This window comes from Cebus imitator, unplaced genomic scaffold (genome assembly GCF_001604975.1).
Source record: "Cebus imitator isolate Cc_AM_T3 unplaced genomic scaffold, Cebus_imitator-1.0 Scaffold27, whole genome shotgun sequence".
Lineage (NCBI taxonomy): Eukaryota > Metazoa > Chordata > Mammalia > Primates > Cebidae > Cebus > Cebus imitator.
In genome coordinates this window covers 7,342,313-7,360,877 of record NW_016107342.1, presented here as the reverse complement: position 1 = coordinate 7,360,877, position 18,565 = coordinate 7,342,313, and the positions used below count along the sequence as shown (strand labels likewise).

The 18,565-nt window shown below is 34.0% G+C and overlaps 2 protein-coding genes across 14 annotated transcripts in view; one reads left to right on the top strand and one right to left on the bottom strand.

Annotated features, from left to right (window-relative positions):
* Positions 1-4,360, top strand: part of ACVR2A (activin A receptor type 2A) — an 87,300-nt gene extending 82,940 nt beyond the window's left edge. The window contains exon 12 of one of the 2 annotated variants that reach the window (XM_017523153.2): positions 632-4,360. In XM_017523153.2, the coding sequence (XP_017378642.1) occupies positions 632-826 (195 nt within the window). In that variant the 3' untranslated portion in view covers positions 827-4,360. The remainder of the gene's footprint in view (positions 1-631) is intronic. The other variant, XM_037736600.1, reaches the window with a different exon arrangement.
* Positions 4,361-7,279: 2,919 nt separating this feature from the next.
* ORC4 (origin recognition complex subunit 4) overlaps positions 7,280-18,565 on the bottom strand; it is a 69,801-nt gene continuing 58,515 nt past the window's right edge. For 11 of the 12 annotated variants that reach the window (XM_037736601.1, XM_017523162.2, XM_037736603.1 and 8 more), the window contains 5 exons: positions 15,271-15,357; positions 10,881-10,989; positions 10,001-10,096; positions 9,849-9,916; positions 7,402-7,714 (listed from right to left, as the gene is read on the bottom strand). In XM_037736601.1, the coding sequence (XP_037592529.1) occupies positions 7,526-7,714; positions 9,849-9,916; positions 10,001-10,096; positions 10,881-10,989; positions 15,271-15,357 (549 nt within the window). In that variant the 3' untranslated portion in view covers positions 7,402-7,525. Of the gene's footprint in view, positions 7,715-9,848; positions 9,917-10,000; positions 10,097-10,880; positions 10,990-15,270; positions 15,358-18,565 lie in introns of all 12 variants that reach the window. The other variant, XM_017523156.2, reaches the window with a different exon arrangement.

Here is an 18,565-nt window from a genome sequence, read left to right as displayed (position 1 = left end):
TGATCACCACTTCCAATATGATGCAATTTTAAAAAGTTTATGAAGCACCAGGTTTTCTCCTTCCATGGGATTTTGTTGTAGCCTTTTGATTTGGGCTTAGAAGACTTTCATGTCTTAAGAATGCTTTAAAACGAAAGATCAGACACAACAGTATTGCCCTGGTGTTTTTGTTTTTTGGTCCAAATATAACTAGAAACATGGCTAAAACCAGGTAGAGAAATCTCAAGGGTGGTTTTCTAATCTTCTGTTGAATTATAAGATAGAAATTCAAGAAATATAGATATTTCTTGATAGGTATTAAGAAAACAATAAAAATTGGTAGGTCCCCCTTTATCCTTGATTTTTGAGTCCAGTTGAAAGGTTAACATTGAAATAACCTAGTTTATGAACAATGGATAGAAATGTTTTCGGAATTAAAAGAAAATCCTGTTGTGATAGTCTCATGCTTTAAAAAGAAAGGTTCTCTTTGTGCTTTTCTTCATGATTCTGCACATGGTATTCAATAAAAGTGATCGTTGACAGAAATTTCTTTGACCCAGAAAAATAGCAATTTCTTCGTGAAAATTTTATTCTATTTCCTAATAGAAAACGAAAATAGCTGTGGCGCTTGAGTATGTTTTTCTCCTTTTAGGGAATGGCAATGCTCTGTGAAACCATTGAAGAATGTTGGGATCACGACGCAGAAGCCCGGTTATCAGCTGGATGTGTAGGTGAAAGAATTACCCAGATGCAGAGACTAACAAATATTATTACCACAGAGGACATTGTAACAGTGGTCACAATGGTGACAAATGTTGACTTTCCTCCCAAAGAATCTAGTCTATGATGGTTGCGCCATCTGTGCACACTAAGAAATGGGACTCTGAACTGGAGCTGCTAAGCTAACGAAACTGCTTACAGTTTATTTTCTGTGTAAAATGAGTAGGATGTCTCTTGGAAATGTTAAGAAAGAAGACCCTTTGTTGAAAAATGTTGCTCTGGGAGACTTATTACATTGCCGACAGCACAGATGTGAAGGACGTGAGACTAAGAGAAAACTTGCAAACTCTATAAAGAAACTTTTGAAAAAGTGTACATGAAGAATGTAGCCCTCTCCAAATCAAGGATCTTTTGGACCTGGCTAATGGAGTGTTTGAAAACTGACATCAGATTCTTAATGTCTGTCAGAAGACACTAATTCCTTAAATGAACTACTGCTATTTTTTTTAAATCGAAAACTTTTCATTTCAGATTTTAAAAAGGGTAACTTGTTTTTATTGCATTTGCTGTTGTTGTTTCTATAAATGACTATTGTAATGCCAATATGACACAGCTTGTGAATGTTTAGTGTGCTGCTGTTTTGTGTACATAAAGTCATCAAAGTGGGGTACAGTAAAGAGGCTTCCAAGCATTACTTTAACCTCCCTCAACAAGGTATACCTCAGTTCCACGGTTGCTAAATTATAAAATTGAAAACACTAACAAAATTTGAATAATAAATTGATCCATGTTTTGTAACAAATTCACTGTGTTATTTAAGGAAAAAGAAGGTAAGCTATGCTTAGTGCCAATAGTAAGTGGCCATTCGTAAAGCAGTGTTTTAGCATTTCTTGTGCTGGCTTGTTATGTAGGGAAAAAAGTGCTGTTTTTTGAAAAGATGGTGTCATTTTCCCCTTCTTCCCATGTTTTAAAGCCCCATCTTATATCCAGTTCCCAAAATTTACATACTTACCTAAGTATTTTCTTTAGGCGTGCTGTGTTTGGGGAATATTTGAAAATTTAAAGCATGATTTAAAAATTTTTTAAGTGAGCTGTGACACTGGAAAGCTCTTCATTTTATCTTTTAAAATAGAGTTTTTTCTATTTATATATGTAAAATTGTAGTGTATTTCTTTTCACCAAACAGTGTGTGGGACATTCTTTATCACTGTTTTAGGATCACCTCAGGAAGTGTCGTTACCGAATTCCTCACTGTCTGCTTTGAGACTTGTAACTTTATCACTACTTCTGCTTGGTGCCATCTTGTCAGAGTCATATTTAATGTCTGTGATATGTAAAGAATTATCCTAGGATAGAGATATTAAACTTTAAGCAGATTTCAGATGTTACTGCTTTAAAACAAATCAGGGATAACAAATTAAACGTATAACTTAAAATATGCAATGACATTTAGAAGTAACCAATGTTGATACAGATAACATAGCCTAGCCTCCTCCCCAAAATTGCTTTTACAACTAACACTGATATTAATTTAGGATAGTTCATGCCTTATCCTTGCTAAGCAAATGGAATTGATGGTAGGTAGGTGCCAAAGTGCTTTTCAAAACAATTATTATGTTAGAATACAATTGGATTCTTCCTCAGATTTATGTAGGCCAAAGTAATACATTAATTTCCTGAATTTCCAGATTACCAATCAACAAATAGCCAGTATTATGCTATGTATTTCTGTCAGGTCATTTTAAAATCCATACACTAATTTTATAAAAGAATTTTTTACATGTCACTGTCAGGAGCTCACTGTGAATGTGTTGTCTTCAAATGGTTATTTAACCACATATTACACTACATTTTACATATAATATGTACCTAATCTCTGGGAATAATAAATTATGTTATTTATAAACAATACATAGGTCAACAGACTTTAAGCAGGGAGGAAAAGAAGAGTAATAGTGTCTGTGTGCCGCAGACCATTCAGAACTGTCACATGTGTCCCCATGGTCTCATTGTATTACTAACAATTGCCTTTTCAATGTTGAGTTCACCTCTTTATTTCACAAAGTACTTGGTCTCTCAATTTCTTGATCTGGTTTTTGCTTCCATTTAAAAACTAATCAAGAAGGGAAAATACTGAGATTGTGCATACAAGAAAATTGTTAATTTCCTGAAGATGAATTTCTACCTGTTGTGAACATTTAACTTTCTTTTTAAAAGTTAAAAAAAATCAAAACAAAAATAAACAAGGGATACTATGATGAATGTTTGGCTTACGTGAATACTAGAGATACATTTTTTAAAACCAGTTATTCACAATATAAAATGTTTTCAAGTTAGAAAAAATTTTTAGAAATCCTGGGTATTGTACTTAATTGTAGCTAACCAATTTTAAAACTTGTATTCTTTTGAGAACTATTATTAATAGAAAAACTTTTTATAAGCAGTAAAATAAGAATGTTCCAGTGACTACCTATCCTTATACCTAGTCTTGTTAAAACTTTCTTTTGCAGGGTATTTAGTGTTTGGTTTACAGTCAGTGCAGAGTGGGCAAGTTAATAAAATGTTTGAACTAGAGATACTGGAAAAAAAGAAAAAGAATGAGAAAAATGGTGATCCATTTTGGGGCAGTCTGAGACCCCTCAAATTACTCTTTCCTCATGTGTATGGTGCTCCTCATGACTCGTCTTGTATTTTGCCTTTCTGATACCCATCAGAACTGCTGCTGCTCTAACTTATACTCTTTACCTTGCCCAGATCTCCGCATAAGGAATGCTTTATGATCAACTTGCCATAGGACTGATGGATTAACGAGTGTTCGGCTTTATTTGAAGTCTATGCCCTGCACAGCTCTTGTATGTATTTTAGATGCTAGAAGTTTTTTTTAGCATGTGATGTGTGATTCTTGTTTGAATTCTAGGTACCTTGTGAATTCCAGAAAAGAGACTGTGCCTCATGATTGTTAGTCCCATGAACTTGCACTATCTTTCATGGTGATATTTTGAAAATACAATCAGGAAAAAAACCAACACCTTTGGAATTTAAAAATAGAATCTCATCATGAAATTTAGAAAGAATCTCTTCTGTTTTGTTTCCTCACCCTTAAGTAACAGCTACATTTCAGTAAAATGCAGCTGGTAGGGAAAAAAACCTTGGCCAGATGGTTGTTTAATGGAATAAACTGATTACTGGTGGGTATTTTTTTTTTTTTTTTTTAAAGAAAGAAGCTTCATCACAGATACTTTCCAGTTTCTCTTTTTTAAGTTTTTGAAAAATTACTTTTTAGGAACATTTGGTATGATGTGCATAAAACTATCAATTTATAGGCAAAATGATACAAGTAGCATCTTGATTGAACATCATTTACCTCAGATATTCAACCAGCAGTACGTTTTTTATGCAGTCTCAACCCATATCCCATTTTGTTACCTCTCAGAATATTGGTAAGCAGTTACTTTCGCTTTATTCTGTATTTCTTGTGTTTTGGGCACAGGTTATTGTACTACTGTCAAATCATACTTGCTATTTTTTCTGCAAGTATTTAACAGAAAGCTTAATATCCCCATAAAACCCCACCTTGGATAAGTGATTGTTAAATATTGTACAAATAAAGTGTATGCTATCCCCATTCCATTCCCAAGTTAAATAAAAAAAATGAATATGGTATTATTTGCATATGCAGTTTTTCTTTAGCTATGTGTTCTTAAAGAGGAGAATAGTAGCTTTGTAACTTACAGTGAGGTTTACACCTTGAGAACTGCAGGAATGAGGATAGTGGTGAGTGAAGGGAGATTTGTTAATTACGGCATTTCGCTCTGTTGTCATCTAAACAAATTATATTCCCACTCAAGTATGTGTGTTGGTCTTGCCAGTATTAGGAAGCTGGAGGCTTGCTGGCATTGTGTCACACAGCACACACCAGTTGATCCTCAGATTTTCTAGGGTAAAGGTGAATGAAGGGGCAGCACTTAGGTTAGAAACTGAATTGCTTTCTAAACCAAATGAGAATGAAAAACATGGGGAAATATGCATGGAAACTCTACAGAAAGACTGAAGTGTTTCTTACAGTGTTTTCTCCAAAACAGTGATTCATTAGGATATTAATAGGTATTACATTTTCAACGTAGATAGCATTATGATATAGTAAGTTTGGACAAAACAGGTATTAATTCCCCAGAGCCTTTCACATGCATGACAGTCTTTTTAACAAGAGTTTTGTTTCTGGTGGGCCACTTGGAGGGAACACAGGTGCAAAAACACACTGAAATAGTCCTCCTTCACCTGCTTTTCAATCTGATGATTACTTCAGATTGGTAAGCAGCTATTTTTGCTTTACTCTGTATTTCTTGTGTGTTGGGCACAGATTATAATACTGTCAAATCATACTTCCTGTTTTTCTCTGCAAGTATTTAACAGAATATGGGATCATGAGTGTATGTTCTATTTTTCCTCCTCTAGTAAATGAAGAAAATATCTTTAAGCCATATGTATAAGTTTACATTATTCTTGAACCACTTTTTAAACTAGGGTTTTTCAGATTTGTTTTTATTTTATTGATGACAGTTTAAGCAATTTAAGAGACAAAGTGAGCTCAAAACTCTTGCAAAACACATTTTAGCTTTTTTGTGTGGTGGAATATGGAAAGGCCAACAATCAGCACTGCTCCTCCCCATAAAAGTGCCTTGGGAGTATAATAGGCATATACTTCATTTGTGTAACTCTTCCTAATCTATTTTTTTTTATTTGCTTTATAACTGTTTCATGTTTACCTAATTGTTACTTAGTTTTAACAGCTGTATACCTGGTTATTGATGGATCTTCTGTAGCTTTTATGTAGCCAAGGAGAGAGATGAGGGCTGTCAGCTTTTAAGTTATATCTTAACAAGAAATCGCAGTCCTCAAGTCATTTTATGAGGCTGTTACCCTTTAAGACAAACAATACTTCCCTCAAATAGTTTAGAAAATTTTTTAAATGGTCAATTAAGAGCGCAAATGTAAAATTCTTACTTCTAGTGTATAATAGTGATGTTACCATGTTAAGTATTTTGGTGAAACGTGTAGACTATGGCGTAGAATCAGTATGCAAGCCTTAGCCTGAATGGAACTGCTGAAAAGTAAATGACAGGGATCTGAAGACTTACAAGGCTTAACTTTTTGCAGGGAAAGAAAGGCTATGTAAGCGTAAGTTGTAACTACTGATTAGCTACTTTCATGGACAGAAATCTTTTATTCCACTTTGTGTCCAAGACTTCATTAAAACATTGTTCCTTAGAGCATACTTTAAAAACTACTTGGGAAGGAATCTACTGTCAAACTTCATGTCTTAATAGCACTGGCTTTGGTATTAAACTGAGTTAAATTCCAAGCCTGTTGGGCATTTCCAGCATTGCCACTACTGTGTTAGTTTTCTGATCTGTGAATAACAGTGCCTACATCTCACAGGGCCTCTAACAGTTAAATAGCTTTTATGCTGCACAAGCGTAGGGACAGTCTGTCTTGTCTTTTGTAAACCTCCCATGCACACAATAGGCAGTCAATCAAATATTCTTGAACAAATGAAGTCACTAAGTGCTTATTAAATTTCATTTTAAATATATGCCTCTGTTAATTCATGGATCTTGAAACTTAAGACAATGCTTTGATGGACACTTCCACATTCCTCATAGGGATTTTTTGATACAAACCGGTTTAGTTAACATTGCCATACATGTCTTACTACTTTTGGGAGTGATTTTCCAGAAATCTCTGGTACAGTCATATGTCACTTCATGATGGGGCTATGTTCTGAGAAATGTGTCTTTAGGTGATTTCATTATTGTATGAACATCACAGAATATACTTAAACTAACCCAATTGTATATAGCCTGTTGTACAACTAAGCTATACGTATAGCCTAGTCTATTACTCTTAAGGCTACAACACTGTACAGGACGTTACTGTAATCATACTGTTGGCAACTGTAACACAATCGTAAGCATTTGTATATTTAGACATAGAAAAGGTAAAATAAAAATATGGTATTATGAGAGCACCCTCATATATACAATGTCACTTACCAAAATCTTATGTGGTGCCATGACTATACTTGTTTAGGCAAATTCCAATCCTTTTGACCTATGGTAGGCTCAATAATCTGTAATTTTAGAAAATCCTACAAGGGATTCTGATGTGGATGGTATGAGTACCACATTTTGAGATGTCTAGAAGAAAAATCTTCAAATTCCTTGGCTTTTTTCTTCCAGGTGAACTACCCTCTGACTAAGCTGGTTAGTCTCCTGAACTAGAAAACCTGGGTCTGGGATAGAATCCATAATTTGCATGTGGACAGAGAAAAAAGCCCTGCAGCATCCCTACTGTACCAAAGGTTACTTATTACACTTCAATTCTTACCATTATTATTTTTTTTTACTCCTTTGGTTTAAGGTTTGTAAAGAGATCTGTTAGGTTGAAGTGAGTTCTTCAAATAGATGTGTGTGTGTGTGTGTGTGTGTTAAAAAAGCACATGGTCTTGAAGTGAGTTCTTCAAATAGATCTGTGTGTGTGTGTGTGTATGTGTGTGTGTTAAAAAAGCACATGGTCTAGTCCCTAAAGCAGTCATATTTTATTCTTCTGAACTGCAACTTACAAAGTAATCTCAATCACTGAAATGATAAATCATGTAACTATTCATGATTAAAAGGCAAGACACAGCCAAGACAGTACACGTTCAAGTCTCACATAAGTACAAAAATATTTATAAAATGTTTAGCATATCATGTTAAAGGACAATAGTTTTTCATTCTCTAGAGAAGTATGAATGAAGTGCCAAAGTTGAAGTCACTGGTGATATTCATAACCAGCTGAGTGAGGATGTTGCCCACTGCCTCACATCTGTAGGACAGTTGGGATATTTCTGCAGAGCATTCATAATTTGAGTATTATCCAAAAGCAGTTTCATCAGCTGGTACTCTCTCTGTGAATTTCCTGAAGTTTTTTCCACGGGCTTTATTAATTCTAATTGTTGCAAGTGTTCAAAAGCCTGAAAGATGAAAGAAATAGTTTAGGTTGAATAGGAGAGGAGAGTAACAAAGTAAACCCAGAGAACAGTTAGCATTTTGGTCAGCTGCAGAACAGAGTAGCAGGAAACAAAATGTAACAGCAATCAATAGCATTCAAAAAACACAACTCCATAAAAACTCCTGTGGAGGAGTGTTAGTGCACACCTACTTGTCCATGTATTGTTGAATGTAAACATGGAAAACTTTAATTCAGTATATACGATATGGTTTTCTTCCTAGCCTCATTATCATAGCTCCGCCTAGTACTTTAATTAATAGTGTTTCCAGTTCTCTATAAAAACCTAAGAATCAGATAAGATTTTCTGATTGATTACCTAAGCTACTCAGATTTACATTTATAGTTTGTCTCTACCTGTGTAAGGCTTTGCTATGTGAAAGGTTAACACAACTAACAGAAAGGGAGGCAGAAAAAGACCCTTGAGTCACTTAGGCATATTCAGCTGATCCTGTAAGAAAAAGATTCAGCAGGGTAGTATGGACATGGAGGAGAGAGGATAGGCTCCTATTTCTCCAAGAAGTCTGACTGAGGCTGTCACAGCCTTCTTCTATGGAAGAAGCTGCCTTCTTCCATCTTCCCCATCTTAATAGGGTTCTTTCCTGTCTGCTTCCTCTTATTCTTAATCTTCACGTATTATGTCGTTTCTAACCTTGAGTGTTATGTTAGGTATGTTATTAGAGTATGAAAAAAAATAGAAACCATTAAATCATGATATACTAACCATTAATAATGACACAGTGAAATAGATTCCTGAGCATTATAGTATATTCTTACAACTCACTGTAAAAATCATCACTGGAACATATTCTCTATGTATCACATAAATTCTTCTGATAGAGAAACAGCTCAGATACCATTAATATCTGAGAAAATACTGGGGGCTGCAGGTGTTAGAGCTGAATAGAACTGTACAGATTTAAAATATTTCAAAACAGCAAAATAATTCCTTATTGAAAATGCAGAAATGAGCAACTACAAATTATTAATAATAATCTAAATGCTTGGGTAAACTTTTCATTTTCACAACTCTCATAAACTAAGACTATTAGGGGGAAAAAGTCCTCCAGTGTTGTAAAATACTTTTCCTGTTTCTTTGAAGAAATGGCAATGCTCTGTACTCATTTTTGTTACTACAAGAGATGAAATTCTGATTACTAGGGCCTATAAGGGATACCAAAGGACTCGGGGGTCCATTGTTTTAAAAAAGATTTCTTTCCATAAAATCCTCAAGAGCTGCACTGTCACACTAGGCTACTGAGCAGTTCAATGTGGGACTCAATTGTTATTTAAACTTAAAAATGGATACTCAGTTCTATTAGAAAATTCTGAGTATGTTTAGAACAATTTCAAAATGTAAATATACTTTCTCAGCTATAAATTTTATGGAATCTAAACAGCAAGAATTTCCAATGAATATTTAAGCAATTGAGATGTGCTGTAAGTATAAATGTATACCAAATGTTAAAGACTTTTAATTCAAAAGAACGTAAAACAAACTACTTTATAAATGTTTTTCTATAATGATATGTTGAATTAAACATATAATTAAAATTACACCTTTTAAATTTTCTTACAGGTACTAGAAAATCTAAAACTATATTATGTGGCTCATATTACCTTTGTAGTGGACAATGTTAATCTATATGAAGTCCTCAAGTTCTAAAACTCATGACTCAGTCCCCAAATAACACTTTCTCTGTATGGCCTCAGAGGCCAGTGAGATTTTGTCTTTTAAGTTTCTTAATGGCTCTTAGTTTCATTTTTTTCTCATTTTACTGCTCAGATTATAAAAGGCAATCCTTGGGTTGGAAAGGGAAAGGTGGTATCTATCACACCATACTGAATAGTTGTTTTCAGGATGCAAGTGCTATGAGCAGACAGCAGAGGGCAGTATACCTCCACAAACTAAAACAATTGGTTGCCACCTCAGATTTTTCGAAAATATTTCATTTTTACATAATTTTCTTGTTTTGAAAAAAATCTCTATGATAAATACTTAATGTTTAAAAATTGATGAAAGTGCAATTTTAATACATAATCAAATTGGATGTAAAAAATATACTTGTCTGTAGAAAAATAACAGCAAACAATCTTACCTTCATGACAACAGGTTTTTCAAAATTATAAACAGAATGCGCTTTTCTTTGAACAAACTTCTGAAACTCTGGGTAGAAAGCAATGACAATATTATATCTTCACATAAGCAGTGGGTAAGAATCAGAAAAAAGCCACTTAAGTCTCATCTCACCATTGTAGACCATTTGAAAATTAAATGGCTCCTCCTCATAGAGGTCATTTAAATGTTTCATTGCTATTATAAGACAGATTTCCAAGACTGATAGACCTATAGTAAAAGGGAAAAAAGCTATTAGTTTAGTGACACATAAGACTAAAATAACTGTTCTCCAAGGAGTACAATATAGTGAAAGATCTATGGTTTTGAGGAGTGAAGAAGGTGAAGATTTCTTCTAGATTTCAATGTGTTCCAATCACTATTATCTATATCAATTTAACCAAGTTACTTAACCTCCCTGAGCTTAGTTCTTCATAACTTCAAAATAAAGATACTTTTAAACTTTTAGAAATGTCACAAAGATTAGAGACAATTTATCAAGCACTCACCATATGGCCTACAGTACACAACAAAAACTTCAATTGTTATGTGACTTTAAATCACATGGGGCCTTTGGGTAGGATTTATCCAGAGACTTCCTAAACTCCTGGAAATTATATTCAAATTTGTGTTTTCCTTTTTTCCCCTGGAGAGGAAAAGGTTCATTACGTTTGCAAAAGGAAATAATGAACCCCAAATAGCTGAAACCCAGTGAATGCTCTTCAGTAGCTCTTGGCACAATGAAAACATCAGCAACATAGTTTTACCTGGATTTCTAATGTGGCAAAAGAGGCAGAGCATCAAGGTTTTTTTTTTTTGTTTGTTTTTTGTTTTTTTATCTTTAAATGGAAGTGATAGTACCTTTAAAAAGACTAAGTTAAAGGCTATATGGAGACAAAAGTATTTTATAAAGCATTATGCCCATGTTAATTGTAATTTTAAGAAACATTAAATTATCTAAATTCAAACTTTTTTAAAAAAAAAATTTAAAAAATTAATAAAACTGGGTTCTCACCATGTACAATATTTGCTTTTGAGTCCATGCTACACAGCTGGCTTGCTTCCATTAGATCTACAGCAGTCATAAATGGGTGTGATGCTGTTACTCGATTTAAAGAAAGCATCTAGGGAATGTGGATCAGAAAAACAATTACGTATTTACATGGGCATTTTGGAGACACTACTGTGTAAAACTTCTGAATTTGTATAGTCAATTCTTAAGGGAGAGTAAATATTAATGCTTAGGGAGGTATTCTCAAATTCAGTCCTATTAAAATACAGTATTTGAATTTATATGTCATATAACTCCACAAATGTAAAGCATAAAAACAGTTCTTGCTGCTCTCTTTAACCCATTCCACTTCCATATCTTGTTTACTTAATGCTTGGAAGAACAATATTTAAAGAGGAGTAGAGCAAGGAGAAGAAACTGAAAATAAGTAAGAATACTTACTAATAAAAGCCCCAAACACAAGCCCAAAAGGCAGATCTATGCCTTACTTGTAAACTTTTTCACCACCCAGTCTTCCAGCCAGGTTAGTGTTCAGTTAGACAGAAGTTAGCTATTTTATGTTCAATGGTACAAAAAAAAGAAAAAAAAACCCAGCACATTTATACTCAGGAATAACTCTCCTTGAAAACAGAATCTACTTCTCTTGTGCTTGTTCTTTAGTTATCCAAAAATGAACAGAGGTCCTGGACCAGAGTTGCTACTCAAGTATTTAAAAATTTCCTTTTTTCTTTATTTGTATTTTTCATAAAAGTTATGTTTGGTCATTTAGGATTAGAAGACTGAGCAGATAAAAACGCATGACCTCTGGTTAAATTTCAATTTCAAAGAAGCAATAAATAGTTTCTTAGTATACTAAGTATGTGCCACGCTATTATATATGGGACATAATTATCCAAGAAACTCTCTCCTCAACCTTAAATAGGGCACAGGTGATTAGCTGGGCAAAGAGTTTGGCAATCCCTGTCCTTCATTCTCCTGCTGGTTTGGACCCACTTGGCTAGTATTCCCTCCCTTTGTCTCTCCTTTCCTTTTTCCTTTAATTATGAAAATTTTTTTAATTTTAATTTTTCCATAAGTTACTGGGGGTACAGGTGGTATGTGGTTACATGAGGAAGTTCTTCAGTGGTGATTTGTGAGACTATGGTGCACCCATCACCTGAGCAGTAAGCACTGCACCATATTTGTAGTCTTTTATCCCTTGCCCTGCTAGAAAACAGTGTGGACATTCTTTAAAGAACTAAAAGTAGAATTATCATTTGATCCAGCAATCACACTACTGAGCAGATGTACCCAGAGAAAAAGTCATTATTTGAAAAAGATACTTGCACATGCATGTTTATAGCAGCACAATTCACAATTGCAAAATCACAGAAGCAACCCAAATGCCCATCGATCAAATGAATAAAGAAACTGTGGTGTATACATATACATATACATATATATATATATATACACACACACACACACGATATATATATATATATACACACACACGATATATATATATACACGATATATATATATATACACGATATATATATACACACACACATACATATATACATATGTATGTGTGTGTATGTGTGTGTGTATGTATATATATATATATACACTATTGAATAATATGCAGCCATAAAAAGGAATGAACTAATAGCATTTGCAGTGACCTGGATGAGACTGGAGACTATTATTCTAAGTGAAGTAACTCAGGAATGGAAAACCAAACATCGTATGCTCTTGCTGATATGTGGGAGCTAAGCTATGAGGACACAAAGGCAAAACAATTTTTTTTAACATATACGAAGGCAACAGAGAATAATAAATTGAATATCCATGATACTTTCCCTGCTCAAGAAATATGATCTTAGACTTGAAGCCCATCTCCTCCGGATTGGACTCTACTCTTCCCCACATAAAACAACCAAGTATGTCTATACTATTAGGTCAGTGCAAAAGTAATTGCCATTTTTGGCATTGAAAGTAATGATAACTTTTGCACCAATCTAATACAGTGTACTACTACATATACATTTATTACACAAGAGTAATTTTCAAATTTTATATAAATATTGTATCTTCACGACTCTCTTCACTGAACATCTATTATGAGATTTTATCTATGTTGAGGTAGTATCCATTCTGGTTTATTCATTTGTTATATTTATTTGTATATACCCACAATTATTCATTTCCTAATTTCCTATTGATAGACATCTGTCATTTCTTCTTCCTTTTTTTGGTCCCCAGTCATAAACAAGGCTGCAATAAACAACCTTGGACATGTCTTCCTGTGCATTAGGTAACTAGAGTTTCTTTAATTAGTATAAGTATGTTTCTCCAGTTACCTAATTTGCTAAATTGTTCTCCAAAGCACATGTATTTACCTTGGCAGCAGCAATAAATATTAATAGTCACAGACACGTTACCATCAAGCATAACCTCTGACACCCACGAGATTGGCAAGAAAAAAAGTTTAATTGTAGTATTTCTCTGGTTACTGGAGAGGCTGAAAATCTGTAATCTATAATGAGCTTCCTCAATGACAATCAATAATGGGATTAGCTAAGAATATGAGTAAGCAGCCCTCAAAGAATCACATATGACAAAAAAGTCATTATTTAATTCATTGCCGTGAATTAATAATCAAAAATGGCAAGACAATGGCTGTTAATATTGACAATATTGAGGCAGATATATTTTCCCAGATGGAGATATATATATTCCTCTTTTAAAAATTATTAGTCCCCAAATTACTTCATGATAAAGACACCTGTTGCTGAAAATGGCAGTATCCTTTTCATAATAGAGGGAAAATATATAGGATAAAAAGATTTAAATTTCCTTGGCAGAAACAGCTGAGGAAAGAGAACTTGTATATAAACATGGGTGAACCATATAGCCAAGTAGGACACAAACTTGAAGCCAGAGAGCTCTGGATTGAGTCCTGACTTTGTTATATACTAGTACTGTAATCTTGGGCAAGTTATTTAGCTTTAAGCAGCCTCAATTTCTTTAGGATAAAAAGGATAAAAAGTAAGATTATTCCAATGGTCAGACATAATATAGGTACTACTAGTATCTACAGCACTTGGCTTAATAGTCACAGACACGTTACCATCAAGCATAACCTCTGACACCCACTAGATTGGCAAGAAAAAAAGTTTAATTGTAGTATTTAATTAAACCATTCAATAAATGGTAGCTACTATCATTATTATTCTATTATTATGATTATAAATGACCTTTCTACAAAATCAAAACTTCTTCTGTTTGAAAGATATTTGCTGTAATTTTCTAGAAATATTAGACTAAAACCAAATATTCTTAGTGAAGAAAGTTAATTTGCAGAACAATTAAGTACTTGTTTGATATTGGTATTATGTAAGCTTAAGATACAATTACTTGGCAAAACGTCATGACCAAGTAGGATTTATTCCAGGTATATAAGGCCAGTTCAACACTCAAAAAATAATGTGATCAAATATATCATCAGGATAAAGAGAAATATGATCATGTTAATTGATCAAGAATAAGCATTTACAAAATCCAACACCCATTTATCATAAACTCTCAGCAAGTTACAAAGAGATGAGGATTACCTGTACTTGATAATGAACATGTATAAAAAAAACCTATAGCTAACATCATACTTAATGGTAAAAGTTTGAATCCTTTCTTCCCAAGACTGGGAACAAGAAAGATGTCCACACTCACTCTTTAATACAACGTAACACTGGAAATTCTAGCCACTGCAAAAAGGCAAGATAAGAAATAAAAGGCATACAGATTGGAAAGAAAAAAAAAATCCCCCCTAGAATAAGTGAATTCAGCACAGACTATAAAATCAACTCATAAAAGTCAGTCACATTTCTATATATATTGTGTGTGTGTGTGTGTGTGTGTGTGTATATATATGTGTAATCAATCACATATTCTATATGTAAAGAATATGTGGAAACAAAAACCTCAAAACACCATTTACAACTGTTTTAACAAAAATTAAATACTTAGGTATACACATTAAATGATCTGTGTAGTAAAAACTAAAATGCTGATGAAAGCAATCAGACAAGAAATCAAATAAAAAGAGATATGAAGCCTATTCCAGGATTTGCAACACTCAATGTAGTAAGCATGTGGATTCTCCCAAAATTGACCTACAGGTTTAAGCAATTCCCACAACAACTTAATTGTCTAGTGAAAGATAGAAAATGATAAGAGTAGGTAGGCTGAGCAGAGGCTGATGCATGTAATGTCAGCACTTTGGGAGGTAGAGGTGGGAGGATGGCTTAAGGCCAGGAATCCGAAACCAGCCTGGGCAACAAAGTGAGACCCCGTTACTATTAAAAAACAAAAAACATCAACAAGCAATAAAAACAAAACTAATACAAACCAATAGCATGTGTAATGACCGCAGGTTTTTGCTGATATTGAAATGCTTCTGTAGTACTTCCTGCACACTTCTCTCTTCTGAGAGACACTAAAGGAAAAAAAAAAAAAAAGTCAACATTGAGGAAAGATGTGGTTTTAAACCTATATAATCCTTTGCCTTACTGGTTGGTGTACCTTATTAACTCTAATATTAATTCATTAGTAAACAGATGTTGGTCTTATTTGTAGAACACTAAAATCAAAAGAAACTTTCCAGTCTACTGATTTGCCTATCATGTTCTTTACATTAATTCAGTGAACACAGTGACAAAACAATCCTTGCTAACCCAAAATTTCTACTTGAATAAGGGAAACTAAACAGTCATACTAGTGAAATTAACAAAATGCAGCACAAAAACACAAAAGCATGAGTTACTGTACCTAGATAAACAAGGTAAAGCATTGCAAAGAATGCTTAAACTGGATGAGACAAGAGATTTAAAAAAGAGGGAAGACCATTTCAGTTACAGGGAACAACATGAGTAGTGGGAAAATCATGGCATATTGGCAGAAAATGAGTAGTCACATACTGGAGTTTCAGTTACTGGCAAAATGAATGTATAAAAAAACAAAGGCAGAAAAACCTAATTGGAGGTAGCTGTCCAGACAAGAGGTAAGGAGGGTCTGAATTATCTGAGTTATATGAAGACAAAAGAAAATTAAGACAATTTATAGGAGATACATCTGGTAGAGAATTACGTGGTAGCAGAAAAGAAGGAAGTGTTTGAAAAATAGAAGAAAAAAATCACAGATGATTTATGGGAAACAAAATGGCCTGTGAAAAGTGAAATATGGTCAAGAAATGAATCTTGGATTATCAATATTTAAGTATTAGGTGGAAAAAGAGAAAAACTAAGAAAGTAAGAAAGATACCAAAGACTGGAAGAGAATCCAAGACAGAGCAGAGCTCTAGAAAGTAAGGGAAGAAAGTTTCAAGAGAGAAGTGGGGTTCAATGATATAGACTACTTTGTAAAATTTAGATAAGATATATTTGAGAAGAGGCTAATGGCTTTAGAAATTCAAAGATCACGAGGGCCCTTTGTGAAAGCAGCATCTAAAGAGGCCAGTGACTGCAGTATATTAGGGCTGAATGGAAGGTGAGGAACACTGGCGCTGAAGAAAAGATTACAGGAAAAGAGAGTAAATTCCAAGGTCAAAGAGCCAAGAAAGGCTTAGAAAAGATTGACATAATTTTTCAAAAGTCATCTGCATGGAATAAGGATTCTTTTTCCCTTTAAAAGAGAAGCCCAAAAAACTAAGCATTTTTGTATTTTCTAGAGCTATAACTACATGTCTACTTTTTCTACTCTAAGAAGACCAGATTCAGAAGTAAGTTCTAGTCCACTGGAATGAAATTTTATACTCTCAGGAAATAGATTGTCTTAATTATAGTTCCCACTCCCTTGTTATTGTTTCTAGTCTTCTCTTTGTATTTTAAAGGGCCTCCTGTTACTATATGTATATTTTTATGTCACAAACATGGTAGAATATCCTTGAAAGTACACAAGGTGAACATAAAATAACTAAGCAAAGTAATACAAACCTTTTGTAAATTATAAATTTTTTTTAGCTTTTCCACAGTTTTAAAATTGAAAAATGGAAGATAAATATGTGGCTAAATATCACAGGCAAACTATAGTCTTGGCTTCTGTAATCTGTAACTTGTAAAAGTTGATGTGGTAAAATCAGAGCATTTAGGACAACTAAAGAAAATCACCTGGGACAAAATTGATTCTAAAACTTTTCTTTGCAAGAATCAGTTATTTTTAAAACCTGTATTTGCCTCTCTTTGACATGATGCTTCAGAGATTAGTCTTCTGTACTCCACCTTACTTCATTTATTTAGTTTTAGTGGTTTGACTCCATCTCCCTCTTTCTGAAAGTTTTCACCTTCTTGCTTCTATAATTACTTAATCTGCTTTTTAAAATGCCTACCTTATATAAATGAGCCATTTAAACAAACAAAAAAATTGTCTACCTCTTTTATTACATTTTTAATGCCATCTTGATTCAAACACCGTACCCTATTTGAGGATAAGGCTATTATCAATAACCAGTTGAACTTAGCTACAATACTTTGGGAGATTTCATTTGAGGAGAAAAAGGTATGATTCCTTCGAGTGTTCTTTTTAAAGGATCCCTCTTATACTGCCATGGTAAGATAGAGTCTACTCTGTTTACTTGAGTCATTTGAAGTAGGGCTAAAACAAACCTTCAAATTAGGCAGGATATCCAGGTTCAATCTTATCTTGAAGATATTTCTTGGATGAGATTCCATGTTGACATGTTATCTGTATCACTGCTTTTGGTTTAATCTTGCCGTTAAAAATAACCTGCTGGATTATCAGCACTAAGAGAAAGAATAGCTCCTTTAATGCAGCTACCACCCTATTCCACAAGGCAGGGACTCTGACCATGGTGCTGACAGATTTTTCAAGTGAAGCTCATTTTATTCGCATACCAAAGAGAGGCATAAGACAATCAGGATAGGAGAAGAAAATATTAGAACTCAGAGACACAAACACCAGTGATGCTGGTTCTACTTAATGAAACCTACTACTAAGACTATCAAAAAGATGACAGGATAGTGCTCACATTCAGGGGATTTAAGGTATGCAACAAAAGTCCAGAAAGCTAGAGCTGAGCTATGCTACCAACAAATGGTTACTATTTTCCAAGTCATGCAGAGTTATGCTTGTTCACCAGTAACTCCCAGCATCCTTTTTATTTATATACTCACTTTTGGATGCTCAGAATGCATGACAGTTGGGAAGGACAGGGGATGAAGGATGGCACAATGCAACCTGGACCATGTAGTCACTTTATGAAGATTAAGTGTGAGCAGGTATGGAAAAAATAAGAGTCCATGGAAAGTACAGACATTTAAATGAAACACTACACTGAATGAAAGACTACACTGAATCTAAAACAACCAAAAAAACATACTGGTGGAATAAGACAATCAGTTTAGGAGTTATAGAAGATGAAAAGTCTGTGACACACTGAAAAGTAGACCTGAAAGCTGAAGATCCAGAGGTCTGGTCCACACCAGACCCCAGTAAGAGGACACTGTGGGAGTACCAGCTACAAAGAAAGTGCTCCTATAGATGGAATCCTATAATTAGAAACAGTATCAAAGACACTTGCCACAGGTAACTGAAAGATCTGAGTCCCAGGCAAGATTAATTTGAGCAGAGAAGATCCATACCTAATTATATCAAGGCACAATATCTGAATTTTAAAGATAATGTCAGCA